Below are 14694 nucleotides of genomic sequence, written 5' to 3' on the forward strand. Positions count from 1 at the left end.
ACGTTGAGAACCACTGCTTCATAGTATGGAAAGTAAAAAAAAAATCAATGAATAAGATCATCTGCTATATATAATAATATTGTGGGAAAGTCAGGGAGTTTGTATCTGGGGAAATTGAAGAATATTTACAAATTTGGCCACTTCCCAGGAATATAACCACTTTAATTTTCCAATACACATTCATTACATTAGATGGCTTTCAGCCCGACTGGACTGGAAGCCAGACTGAAAAACAACATGAATAAAACCAGGAAGGAAGAACAGTTTTAGGTCAGGGAAGCGCTCATGGCCGTGGAAAAGTCATGGAATTTTTACATCGGGGACACGGTGGGAACCCTGTCTTCCTGTCAGGCTGTCATAAGGAGGGAAACTGATCGACCGTGCAGTGAGCATCATCAGTTATTGGGCGGTGGGATGTGAGGGAGGTTGTAGTGAAGCTGACAGAGCCCAGTATGACTGTTAGCCCTGGGCAACACCATTCATTCTCTCAAAGCGTTTATGCTGACAAGTCAAGGTTAAACATCTAGTTCATGTAGAGCCGCTGTTAGCAATGCTGAACACTAACCATGGGCAAAATGTCTTAGTGTGTTCCTCCTTACAGTAGAGATATGGGAAACTGGCCTCTACATGAGCAGCACTGTGATGACTATACTTGGCCTGTACTTGTTTAGGGAAGTCAGGGTATCTGTGGGACATTCAAAATAATAATAATAATAATAATAACTTTATTTGTATAGCACTTTTCTAAAAAACAATGTTTACAAAGTGCTTTACGTACAATAAAACCCCAAAGCAGTGATGTGAAACTACCACAATGAATGATAGAAAAATAAAAATGTATTTAAAAAATATTATATAATAGAAAATGGAATAAAAGGTAATATATGAGGTAAATAGGTACAACTAAAAACACACAAACAAACAGAGATACAATTAAAAACAGATTGAACTTTACATAAAAGTGTGTGCCGAAAAAAAAAAGAATAAAAAATAGGAATAACAGGTACAACTAAGAAAAAAAACAAAAAAAAAAACAGTTACAATTAAAAACAGATGGAACTTTAAAAAACGCCTGAAAATGTCTTAAAATAAATGTAAATATAAGGCCATAGAACAGTTATTAGAGGTCTTACATTTTCCACCATGTAATGACGGGTTTCTTTGTGTTGCATATCCACTCTTAAATTCATATTGAATAATAGTGCAATATGCATCCTGTCTGCTTTACAGAACAACAGAACAGGGTTAGTAGTACAATATGCATCCTAAACACAGTTGGACTTCATGCCCCTTAAAGCTGCAGTAGACAAGGTTTTTATGTAAAACTCCAGCCATCTTATCCTGTCAGGAAGGGGGGCTGCAACAGCGGTGTCCCATCCCCACTAACTGAGATGCCATAGATTCACCCTATTTGTCCAAATTAATTTTTTGTCCAATTTTTTTGTCAGAAATAGGCTGGTTTTTGCCATGGGCATCTTGGTTTTGCTTTATTTTATTTGGGTGTTTAAAACGGTCGTAAAGTCAATGCTAGGTAGCATTAAAAATCTCTTAAAAAGTCTTAAATTTAGCTTTCTGAAACCTGCAGATACCCTGGAAGTAACAATTTTTCGGCATCTCTCTCTTTCTTTCTGAACGGCTCTGCGGTTCATTCTAACCTATTTTCCCTCTTTCTTTCTCCTCCTACAGAAAATACCCCTAAGACCTCAGCCAGCTGCAGCCCCGCCCCGGAGTCGCCGCTGAGCTCTGTGGAGGATTCGCTGAAGAGCCTGGGGGAGCAGGCGGCCGGCGGCGAGGGGCTGAGCGGCGGCGGGGCGATAGCGGCCGGGCGTGAAGCCAGGGAGGCCAGCGAGCCCAGCGAGCCCAGCGAGCTGCAGCCCAGCACGCCCCTGCCCGTCCCCGGCCACTCGGGCCTCAGCATCCAGGAGATGGTGGCCATGTCCTCGGAGCTGGACACCTACGTCATCACCAAGAAGGTGAAGGAGGTGCTGACCGATAACAACCTGGGTGAGTTGGGAGTGGGTGTGGAAAATCACAAGTTATCACAATATCAGTGAATTCACCATTACATGATGAACTGAACCGTTCAATGTTTTCCTATTGCATTCCTTGGCCATCTAACATAGGTGTACATATTTTGTACAAAAAAAAAATGGCCACGGCACAATGATTTCAATGCAGATGTAGCTTTTACATGCACAAGGAATCGTGTTTTTTACATATTTTATTTTACAGTTCACGTCCTCCCAGTCAAGAAAAAAATGAACACGTACCAAATTTAAAATCAACTTGAACATTATTTTTGACCGTGTGTGTTTCAGTGTGCCTTTCCATGATGTGTTAGTCACGATTGTAGTCCCTGCCTAACTTCAACACCTTAATAACATGCACACTTAATGTTTTCTATCTACCATTTCTGTGTAATATGGTGTAATGCGGGCGCCCGGTGGCTAACTGAGTAGAGCGCATACCATAAGGCTCAGTCCTTCCCGCAGCGACCCGGGTTCGAATCCGGCAGCTGTCATTTGCTGCATGTCCTCCCCTCTCTCTCTCCCATACCTTCCTGTCTCTCTCTCACACTGTCGCTATCAATAAAAAAAAAGTAAGTTGACACTTTTTGACTCCCATATTGCCCCTGTGTACCATTGGATTCTACTGGACACACTGCTGTCACTGTAGGTAAGGACAAGTAAGGCCGTGATATACTGAAAAAAAGTCATCTGAGGGCAAGTAGATAATGATAGAATAATGACAGAGGGAGAAGGGTGGACTCGAGATGAACTTATGACCCCCCCCCCCCGTCCATACAGGTGTGTGTACCTGTATGGAGCCGGACGGCCACTCTACAGCAGGACTACAAAACAGTATGAGACTTATTTGTTTGTCTGTTTCGGTGTTGCTAGACTCACTGCTGCAGTATCACAAAATGTTAAAATGCATTCTGATTCACATGGATTTTTTTTTTTGCGCTCGGCTCATCTGGACAACGGCATCCTCGGTGACGGACGGCGCCCTGGGCAACTGCCCTTGTCGCCTATGCCTAGAACCAGCTATGTGTCTGCCTATCAGAGAAAACCAGACAGTTACTACTTTACATCAAGCTGGCCAGCTTCCTCGGGAGACTCTAGCCTCAGCTAAAATTAAATGTGTGCTTCTCTTGCACAACAAGGAGAGAGCAGCCAGTTCACACACCGTCCTTAGTTGTCAAGGAGCCTATGAAAAGAGTGGAGGGGTGGCCTTGTTAGAAACATTTCTGTTTAGTCTCTTTCTCCTTATGGTATTACTGCATAGAAATACCTGGAGTTTGCACTGATGACTTTCTTAGTTTTGTTTTGATTGGCCTAGTCTCATTTTTCTCTCTATATACCTGGAGAATTGAATATTTACCATTTACCATTATCCCACTTCCCCGGTCCCCAGCCTGGGAAGCCTTCATCGCACCTCTGCCTGCCTCCTCTGCCTTTGGTCCTGTCCTCTGTGCTACTCTGTGATGTACTGTGGTGTTTAAAGGAATAGTTCACCCAAAAATGAAAATTCTGTCATCGTCTACTCACCCTCATGCCAGTTGAAACACAGGTGAAGTTTGTCCATATAACACACAGGGAGGTTGCCAGCACAACTTGGTAGCAGCCTTCTCCAAAACAACTGAAGTCAGTGGGGACCAGTTCTTCAGAGTTCCAAAAAGACCTACAGTATATTTACACCATCATTTAGTGCAAATCTTAACTACAGCTGATTGATTTGCAACAAATAATGGTGTATAGGTCTTTCTATTCACAGTGTGATTGTTTGGCTGTTTTTGTTTTGGAACTCTAAAGAACAGGTCCCCATTGACTTGAATTGTTTTGGAGAAGGCTGCTAACAAGTTGTGCTGGCAGCCTCCCTGTGTGTTATATGGACTAACAAATTTCACCTGTGTTTCATTTGGCATCAGGGTGAGTAGATGATGACAGAATTTTCATTTTTGGGTGAACTATTCCTTTAAGCAGCCATCGTCGGAACCCCTCAAATCACTCCCCTGTCCCGTGGTTAGCAGCCAGCTAACCTTCCACTGGCCTGGCCTTTTAGCTGCTCTCTCTTCTCTCTCCTCTCTGTACACTTGTTTCAGCCTGGCTTACCTGAACGCCCTCCCGAAAGAGGACACATTAGCATGTGAGCTGTGTTGGCGCTTCCCTCCTTGTCTGATTTATGGCTTTGCTCCATAGCCACTGATGACGCACATGGTCTAAAATCGGATTGCTCATTGCAGTCATGGTGGTGTGGCCAAATGATGTGAAAAATGATTCTACATAAAACACGTTAGGCGTAATATTTAGGGCACAAAGGGCTCTCCCTCCTGCAACTGCTTTTTCCTTTACCTTGGTTGTCCCCAAATCCAATTTATTCTCAAATGGGTCTTCCTAGACTATATGTAATGGTCCACTTGACAGTAATAGGTATGTACTTTGATTTATGGCTAACAGAGAACAGTGATTTCATTTAGACCTGTGCAGTTCCATTTAAAATTGTCGGGAGTTCACTATCACTCATCGGTGTACATTAGATTAACCGGGCATGGTGTGATACCACCATACAAAATAGCACTATAATATGTATATTTTGTCTTCTCTATTTGGCTGAAATGCACTCTAAAGCAGAAACACAATTGGTCTCTGTCTCGCTCATAAACTATCACACACATCAGAACCCTACCAGTTACTGTCCTCACCTGTTTTTCTTTCACTCGCACAGTCTGGTTGCTGTATAATGCTGTCTCTTCCTCTATAGAGTAGGCCTTCCAAATCCCAGACCTCCCCCTACACACACACACACACACACAGATTTCTAGGCTTCCCCTGGGACTTGCCAAAGGGGAATCGGAGCTCCACGGTTCTTTCAGAGAGCTCATTTAAAGACTTTCAAGAGACTCTCAGCAGCAGTTATGCTGGAACACACAACAAAACCTTGTTTGTTGTATTTTTATATACATGCGAATCCACAGATCGCATTTTTTAACTGTCTTTGTTCTTTAAAAAATGCCACACTGCTCAAGCAACCGTGTCAAAGCTGTTTAAACCGTCTCTGCTGTTGGTTGAAGGGAGCCACCATCACAAAGTTTTGTCATTCTGAACACATTTCCTTCGCAAAAGCTGCACTATACACTTTTCACACGTTGGCGGTAGGGCTGAACAATTAATCAAAATTTTATCGAAATCGCAATATGGCTATATTTATTAAAGGCGAAATGTGTGTCAAAATACCATTTTAAATGAAATATTGTGGTGCTGCAGAGATGTCCTGGCCTACACATCATATTCTACAGACTTAAGAAAACATCTTTGTTTGGTAGAGATCCCCGCAAAAATCACACCATAATCATTTGAATACGTTTTTCAATGAAAATGAGAATAATGATGTAAAAATGATCATTCCCTCTAATATCGCAAATCATATCGCAATTGCAATATCAGTCAAAAATCATCGCAATTAGACATTTTTTCAAAATCGTTCAGCCCTATTTGGCGGCCCCTAATGGCAGTGAGAGGTAACTGTGAATTCTGAGGACTTCAGTACCCAGAAGTCCTGTATTGTGACAGTCAGTAAACTACACAGCATTTACCACGCTCTTCTCTGTTGCAGCCCCGCTTCCTGGTTTATGCGGATAAGTCGGGTGTGTCTTTACATAAATATCTTGCTTAATGCAGCTTTAAATGAAGCAAGTCCCTTCTCCAGGTCAGCGTCTGTTTGGCGAGACCATCCTCGGCCTGACCCAGGGCTCGGTGTCAGACCTGCTGGCCCGGCCCAAGCCTTGGCACAAACTCAGCCTGAAGGGCCGCGAACCCTTCGTCCGGATGCAGCTCTGGCTCAACGACCCTCGCAACGTGGAGAAACTGATGGACATGAAGCGCCTGGAGAAGAAGGGTAAGTCTCGGGATTGTTGTTCTCGGGATTTCAAGATTTGTGGACATTCATGCCCCCGCTCTTTCCTAAACGGAAGGTTACTGTTTTCATACTGTTTTCCCTGCGTCCTTCCTCGCTTTCCCCCATCCCCGTTGTTCTTTCCTTCTCTCTCTCTCTTTCTGCAAGCTCTACTGTTTTTCAAAAACAAATCAGCAGAGAGTGATATAGAGAGACATAAAACCAATGAACAAGATGCAAAAATACACTTAGACACGCCTAAAAATGTCTTAGGTGAAATTAAATCCATACATGGGGGAATAGAAAACATTTTTACCTCATCTTCAAGTCAACTTGATCTCTTTAAATGGAAACAAATTCTTTGCCTCCAGCTTGTAGACTAGACTCTTAGGTTATACAGGGCCACAATTAAATTATGAACCCACTAGAGCAAACGCAGTTCTACTAAGAAGGAACTGAAGCATATTCAAAGAAGCTACACGTTTGGTTTGCTCATTGATGCATCGCTTTGAAATGAGTTGTGATAACACACTCTGAGGCTAACTATCACCATTACAATGGGCAGCCCCATTGATCTGCTTTGAGATTTAATTTAGGCTGATTTGTGAATGCTCTGGCTTAATTCCTTGCAAAAGATAGGAAAGCTGTGTTTCAAAGGCGACAGGGAGGGAAATACTGAAAAATATGAACAGAAAAAGCTGAAAGGGGCTCCACAATTAGCTAACTGTTTGCTCTTGGTAGGATTTTGTTTTTTGGAAAACAATTTTCCTGACTTGGGCATGGATGGATTACCCCCAAGAGCTCAGGGGGGCCCCTAAGCCAGAGCCTGATACATGATGATGCTGTCACTAACTTTACATTTACTGCCCTGCAGCTTACTCATTTATATCAACACCAAAGCCCCAAAATTCCCCCTATAACAACCTAAACATTTGTTTTGAGGTGTCACCATGGCACTGTAAAAGTGAGGCTGGGTATTGGCAAGGACCTCACGATACGATATGTATCACGATACATGGGTCACGATACGATACGTATCACGATACATTGCGATACGATACATATTGCGATACATTGCAATACTATACATAATTTACTGAAAATGTAAAAATAGAGCTGAAAATACAACTTGCTGTGTACCACCTGGGTAGTCTAATATGTACATCACATTATATTGATAACTCAGCGGACAAATTGAGTCAAAACTATTTAATTCAGAGGGATTTGAGGGAAATTTAAGGACATTTTAAATCAGTTTAAAACATGAATAATTTTTTTTAATGTATCGATACAAGGGGCTGGAAAATCGATACAGTATCATGGAAAAAAATATTGCAATACTCAGCTGTATCGATTTTTTTGCACAGCCCTATGTTAAAGTGAGTGTTCCCCTCAGTTTATCTACAGCGCTTTAGCAGTAAAGCACTGCATTATTGTCCAAGGCCCTTACTAGGTATCTGTGCCCAGGGGCCCTTTGTCTCATAATCCGCCTGTGGACTTGGGAACAACCAACCACTGACCTGCTCACAGTTGCTCCATGCTATCAGATTAGTACCAATTTGTTCTATTCAAATGTATGAAACCAGGCTGCATGAGAGAGCAAGTGAGCTCATGCCCTTATGAGCTCTCTCAAGTTCAGGCTGGGCTACTACGCAGTATATGACCTTTGAAGATTATCTGCAATTGCAAACATCAAGTTTGAGAATGTGACCTATCTGTCTGATCTCTTGCGCTGAACAGACGTGAATGAAAAAAGACAACTGACACGGTCCAGAAATAGCGTTCCTTGCTGTGGCAAATTAATAACGGAGAGATTTGAAGAGAGAGTTTGAAAATCCTGCTATGACGTTCTATTTGATATATCCAAATGAAGCTGGGCACATCAGTAACTAAGAGAGAACAAAAGGTAATTAGCAGCGGAGCAGCTCTTGTAAATGTAGCGCAGCCTGAAAATAGAGAATAAAATGAGGCAAAGTGAGAGAGAGAGAGAGAGAGAGAGAGAGACGGAGAAAAAGACAGCGAGACCTCTTTGACTGCTCTTTTCCTCCTCTAATAGCCCAGATATGTCCATGGGCTTTCAAGTCAAAGCAAACAAGCCATGCGCTCCAGGTGAAAACGGAGGGAGGGGGGGGTGGGATGGGTCGAATGTGTGTTTGAGTGCGCATGCATTTGTTTGTATGTATATGATCTGTTTGTGTGTGTGTGTGTGTGTGTGTGCAGAGGGTGGCGGGTACTGTATGTGTTTCTAGGCGCTGTCGAGATGGATCTGGGTGCCAGATATCAAGGCTCTCATCAGACATGACAGCACCCAGCCTCTCCGGGGCCCTCTTATTTAAAGTCCAATGCACTCGTCAGAGCCCTCATTTCTCCCTTTACTCCGTCCAGCCTTCCCTCCCCTCCCGTCTTTCGCCAGCTAAGTGAACATTCTTGGAGTGATTAGGCCTGTTTAACACTCCTCTCTGGCTAAAAGTGACATTGATGGTCCTTGGTGTCGTGGCCGTGGTCCTAGGCCATGCTGTGATTCAGAGGCACAGCCTGGTGTTGTGCAGCATCATCAGCTCACCCCCAAGGATGGTCCTCATTAACCATGATGCTAAAGGCCCTACCGGATGCTCTGCAGCATGTTCGTTCACGCTCCACAGCCAGGATTATGAAGCTCTTGCGATATGGCACTGGGTTCTTAAAATGGCGTAGTCTTAAAAGTTGAAATAGAAAAGTGTATTGGTGAGAGTACACTGATGGAAATGGTCCTCAGCAGATAAATAAAGCATAGACGCTTTTTATAAGTATCTACGGAGCCCCTCTGGGGTCACATGGTAGAAAAAAAAACTCAGTGTGTAAATTCGTGCGAACGGATTTGTAAAAAAAAGCCGTGAAACTCCAAAAACACAAAGCTAAATCAATTTAACTCATTTCACTATCGTTAAATCTGCCATTAAATCTAGATAACTTACTTGGTGGATGTGGTCACCGCGGTCCATGCAAGGCAGGTCCATTCACTGAAGAACAGAAGAGTGCATGTAACCGTGCACATGGATTTGTAAACTGTGCGAACAGATTTGTAAACCGTTTCACAATCCGTTCGCACAGTTTACAAATCCGTTCACACGGATTGTGAATCCGAGGGCACGGTTTTGAAATCCGTTCGCACAGTTTACAAATCCGTTCGCACAGTTTACAAATCTGTTCACACGGATTGTGAATCCGAGGGCACGGTTTAGAAATCCGTGCACACAGTTTACAAATCCGTTCGCACAGTTTACAAATCCGTTCACACTGATTCTACCATGTGACCCCAGAGGGGCTCCTTAAGTATCATAGTTGGGTGGATTGAAAAAAAAAACACATTTGCTCCTGTTCCCAGTAGATAACAAACATGAATTTGTTCTACCCCTCCGTCCCTCCTCACTGTTTTTACAGCCAAGATGACGTTACATTAATGCTCACAGAGATAATCAATGTGCCTCCAATGGAAAAGCCATGGTTTACTTTATTTTCACACAGAAATTTTTAAAAGTCTGGACTGGTGCTGGGATTTTAAGTTGCAGCTATGTCATCCTCTGCATAGGGGAGTAATAGATTACATCAGTGGTTCTCAACATGGGGTCCGGGGACCACCAGGGATCCTTCAGGGCATCCCAGGGGGTCCCCAGCAAATTGATGAATTGTTAAACTTCATTATTTCATTTACAAGAACAATTATAGAATGTTGAAGAATAATTTTGATCATAGTTTCACTGTTATCGCTCCACCTACAATACAGATACCCATGTAATTCTGGACAAAATCATATATAACAATAAAAATATTCTCAGATTTGGGTCAGAGAGACAAAAATCTCATCAAATGGGGGTCCATGGCCCTAATGTCTACTAAATTAGGGGTCCTTGATATGAAAAAGGTTGAGAGTCACTGGATTACATGTAACGTCATTGCAGTCATCTGATTTCCAGAACTGGTAACTGTAATCCATTTCTGCAGTCAGATTACAGATACTTTTGCAAAATAGGGGGTTACTTATTTAGATTGTGAGACTGCCAGCAGTTTAACACATCTGGAAATAATGGGTGATATTATTTGCACCAGACAACACTATTCAAATAACAGTCTGTAAATTGGTATAAATCTGATGCTGCTCTACTAAATGTTACATAAACCTGTTTTAAATATGTTGGTGAAAAGAGGAGCTGGACTAGGAGACTCCTGATGGTTCCCTGTGTTTGCCATACTACCTAATGTTGATAGCGTAGAGCCAGGTATTTATCATCATCTCTATGGCAAGACTGCCCCCTGCTGGTGTGTTCATTTCATTTAAACACAGTTCCCTGTAGGACAATACCACCCCATCTGAAAATGCCCATAAAGGTTCAATGATGCTCGAGGCTGAGGTTAGGGAATACTTAACTGTTATATTGATTGTCTTTTATTGTGGATGTTGGCCTGTAACCTCAGATCTTGCTCCCAATGGTCAGGTTCAGCCTAACTGCTGAGGCTAGCCCATTAAGTGAGAGAATAAGGACTCAGTGGAGAGGTAGAAAAATCTGAGTTCCTCTCAAGCAAGGTTTTCATTTCTCTCAGGTTTTCATGGACCAGTCATATACCAGGAGCAATATACCAAGTTGGAGTGTATCAGTCAAATATGTAAGTTTTGAAATAATCCACTGTCTAACTTGCCAGTTTTGTTGAAATAAATTTGAATTTGGCATTAAAAGGCAATAAATTCTCAGTGCAGTCCATTGCTGATGCTTGAGCTTTCTTGACAGTTGCTTGTCTCATATCAGAGTTCCTCATCCAACATGATTTTGATGCACAGACATAAGTCATATCTGGGAAAACAGATGCATATGGCCATAGATTTTTCTTCTAAGGAATGATCTTGATCAGAGTTTCTGAAGTTCTGGATATTTCCTGCTCTCCTGTTGTTTTAGACCAGTGGTTCTCAACGTGGGGTCCGGGGACCACCAGTGGTCCTTGAGGGGGTTCCAGGGGGTCCCCAGCAAACTGATGAATTGTTAAACTTCAGCATTATTTAATTTACAAGAAGTTAACACAATTAGAGAATGTAGAAGAATGATTGTATCGATCATAGTTTCACTGTTATCTCTCTACCTACAATGCAGATAGTTATAAATTTCTGGACAAAATCATATCAAACAATACAAATATTCTCAGATTTGGGTCAGAGAGACAAAATCTCATCAAATGGGGGTCCGTGGCCCTAATGTGGACTAAATTAGGGGTCCTTGATATGAAAAAGATTGAGAATCACTGTTTTAGACAACCTTTTTTTTAGAGTGAAAAGACCTGTGACACATAAGTCAACAAGGAGAAAAGGCAACTTAGAATGACAACAAAGATAACATTAGTTGTATAGCGCTTTTCTAAACAGTGTTTAGAAAGTACAGCACTTCACAATCAAGGCAAGAAAACACAGACACAAGGTAACATAAGACAAGAAGAGAACAGTGGCAAAGACATGGTTAGGGGGAGGGGTGATGGGGTGGGGGTTAGCATGGAGCACAAACATCAACAATCTACTCGGGACACATGGATGATTTTGGTGTCTATGTTCTCATCACTTAACAGCTAAGTTGACTAATGGGACAATCTCCTAAGACCTTGGTGCATTTCTTTAAGGGACTTTCCTTCATTGAATGTAACCTCAACTACTACAGGCCATATAGACCCATTCACCCTTTCCTCTTTCTTCTCTGACCTCCATCAGCCTACATGAAGCGACGCCACAGCTCCGTGAGCGAAGGCCAAGGCAGCGGGGAGGGCAGCCTGCCGGGGACCGACTTCAGCCAGGGGGGGAGCCCTCAGCACGGGGTCCACCAGCACCAGCAGGCGGCGCAACACCACCTGAAGAAACCCCGGGTGGTGCTGGCTCCCGAGGAGAAGGAGGCTCTGAAGAGGGCCTACCAGCAAAAGCCCTACCCCTCGCCCAAAACCATCGAAGAGCTGGCGTCGCAGCTCAACCTCAAGACGAGCACCGTCATCAACTGGTTCCACAACTACAGGTACCAGAGGTGGTAGAAGTGTTGGACTGGCTAGTGTGTGCTGATGGAGTGTAGTCCTGTTTTGTTTCTGGACAATGCTCTGTCTGTGGGACAATGAACAATTGTAGATGTCACTACATCTGTTGTCCAGCACTGTACCCTAAAAACAGTGTTGGGGAGTAGTGAACTACATGTAATTAAACTAGTAGTTTAACTACATTTTGCAGTAGCTTGCTGGTAGTTCAACTACATTCATATTTGCATAGTGATTCAAGTAGTTCAATTACTTTTTTGCCATTTTTCTTTTTTGCCACTGAAACTACAAACTACAAACAATTTTTGGCCATAAAAAGACAGGAATGATTTTTTATTTTTATTTATTTATTATTATGTATTTATTAAACCCTAACCATTACTGTAATTGAACCCCCTTTGACCAGCCCCCCCCCCCCTTTTAGAATTTATACTGCGGGAGCGAATGGGGAGTAAGCATTCCGTTGTACTTGTTACACATTTATTAACAAATGTTCAGAGAAGTTGTTGGATGCTATTTTAGAAGTCACCTGGCTAACTGAGTAATCCTGCTTCCTGCAATACCCCCACCTGGACTCTGACAGTCCTTGCACTTTCCCATGAATAGTGGGGTATTTTATTTTTTGGTTTATGTACGACCTGTGAACAAGTGGGCACATTTTGCAATAAACTCAATTGAGTGGCATTTTTTGCTGGCATGTGACTTTTTTGTATTATATTTTGTAATATTTTCATATCACATGTACATTGTCAATTTGATCTTTTTTTTTTTACAAAGTAGTTTGAACTACTTTTTCTAAGTAGCTTTAGTTAACCAAACTAGATATCTCCCTAGGGTAGCTTTGCTGTAGTTCAACTACTTCCGGTGTTAAGTAATTCAATCAAAGTAGCTTCCCCAACACTGCATAAAAGTGTATTCCAGAGTATCTGCAGCTTCCTAAAGTAAAACAACGTAATATAAGTTGGAGTGTATAAGTCAAATATCTAAGTGTCTAAATGGCAACGTAAACAAACTGTTTACACATGCTTTACACATGCTCTGTGTTAGGTGTAAATTTCGTTCGGTCATACGGACAGTTAAGTCGGAGGAAAATGTTTGTAAACTGCTTGTTAAATGAGGCCCATTGTGTGTATGTTTCTAACTTTGTGGTTGATGTTCCTGTGGTGTTCTCCAGATCTCGGATCCGCCGGGAGCTCTTCATCGAGGAGATTCAGGCCGCGGCGGGGGAGGGCGGCTCCCCGTCCGGCCGGGCCGCCAAGGCCGGCGAGGGCGACTACTACGACGGCACCGAGTCCGAAGGCACCACGGAGAGTCGGACCGGCCTGGACCTGAGCGCCACGGGGGGGATGTCAATGGAGGATGACGGCGGGCTGGACCACATGGAGGAAGGCACCAGCAGCCACCACATGGGCAGCGCCCTGGATAGCCTGTTCAGCCTCCCCGACGGCAGCCACGCAGCCTCCGCAGCCACCTCCTCTGCCGCTGCCGCCCGTAACCCCCGTGACAGCAGCCTGCGCAAGAAGAAAGCTGCCAACCTCAATAATATCATCCACCGTCTGGAAAAGGCCGCCAGTAAAGATGAGCCTCACGAATGGGAGTTCTAATACATTCCTCCCGTCACAATATAAGGAGATGAGAGAGCCTATTTTTCTAGTGCCCAGACTGCACAGTTGAAGGCCAAGCCTGGTGCAGTTCTTGCCAGATGAGAACTGGCATCTTTTAAGACTTTCATATCATAGAGGGTGTAGAGGGGGTGTTGAGGGGTTTGTGTCTGAGAGAGAACACTAACCAGCAGCAACGACTTGGTTTTGTCTTGGAGATAAAGAAAAAAAAAGAAAAGAAAAGCACTTAGAACAGAGCCCTGCAGGCCACAGGGCCTTAACACCATCGGCCAAAGGTGCAAAAGAGTCAAGAGACACTGCACTACTCACAAAGAAGTGTCACTCCACAGGAAAAAATTCAGAAAGGCAATTTTGGGGTTTTATTTTTGTGTGTATGGATGTGTGCGTGTGTTTCCCTTTGAGTGATTGAGTTTTTTAATTTCACCATGTAAAGCAGACTTAAATATTACAATATTTCCTCCTTTCTCTGTTTTTTCTTGGATTTTTTTCCCTCCTTTTTACTCCAGTTGTAGTTGTTTGACTTTGAACCAGTAAGGATCGCCAAGCGATAATTAAAACAATAACAGTGAAAAGCCAAGCGCCAACAGGAGAGAGGAATGACCTGAGGACTTTTATCCCAAATCTCTCCTTTCTGTGCCCTGCAATTCGCCATTTAATGGCTTGGGGATTCTCAAGGAGCTATAGACTACATTGAGAAGGAAACAACATTTATATCAAATTCTTTCTGCCCTCTGTGAAAGGAAAAGTTTTACAGCAATTTGGTTGCCACTATGAGATTGCACAGTCGTTCGACTTTAAACATACTAATTTGACTCCTAAATCTTTGAAAAAGTGAAAATACTAATCATCAGTTTGAAAGGAAAGATAAAAATATATCACTCTAATTCCCATTTTTTAATGTTCATCAGCAAACGCAATGGTCATTTCAGGAAAAAGGTTAAAATATTGTGGTAGCGGACTGTAAGTGTTCTTTCTCATGAGTAGAAGCTCTTCGTTAAGTAGTGCACAATTCTTTCATAGCTTTAACGACTGCCAGGGGCAGGATTATTGGTGACACCTGGGCAGGTCTATTTAATACACTCCATCATAGGCCAAAATCAGGTTTGAGAAGAAAAAAAAATACAAAAGTTCTTGGAGAAGAAAA

General features: G+C 42.8%; 1 protein-coding gene across 1 annotated transcript in view; it reads left to right on the top strand.

Moving 5' to 3' along the window:
- cux1a (cut-like homeobox 1a) overlaps positions 1 to 13532 on the top strand; it is a 182952-nt gene extending 169420 nt beyond the window's left edge. Inside the window, exons 22-25 of the mRNA XM_071547106.1 lie at positions 1687 to 2004; positions 5710 to 5898; positions 11621 to 11915; positions 13103 to 13532. Coding sequence (XP_071403207.1) covers positions 1687 to 2004; positions 5710 to 5898; positions 11621 to 11915; positions 13103 to 13532 — 1232 coding nt within the window. The remainder of the gene's footprint in view (positions 1 to 1686; positions 2005 to 5709; positions 5899 to 11620; positions 11916 to 13102) is intronic.
- The last annotated feature ends 1162 nt before the right edge of the window (positions 13533 to 14694 follow it).

This window comes from Centroberyx affinis, unplaced genomic scaffold (genome assembly GCF_046629955.1).
Source record: "Centroberyx affinis isolate AG114_WGS23_722 - 3 ecotype Tasmania unplaced genomic scaffold, CSIRO-AGI_Caff_v1 ptg005676l_1, whole genome shotgun sequence".
In the NCBI taxonomy this organism is placed as follows: Eukaryota; Metazoa; Chordata; class Actinopteri; order Beryciformes; family Berycidae; genus Centroberyx; species Centroberyx affinis.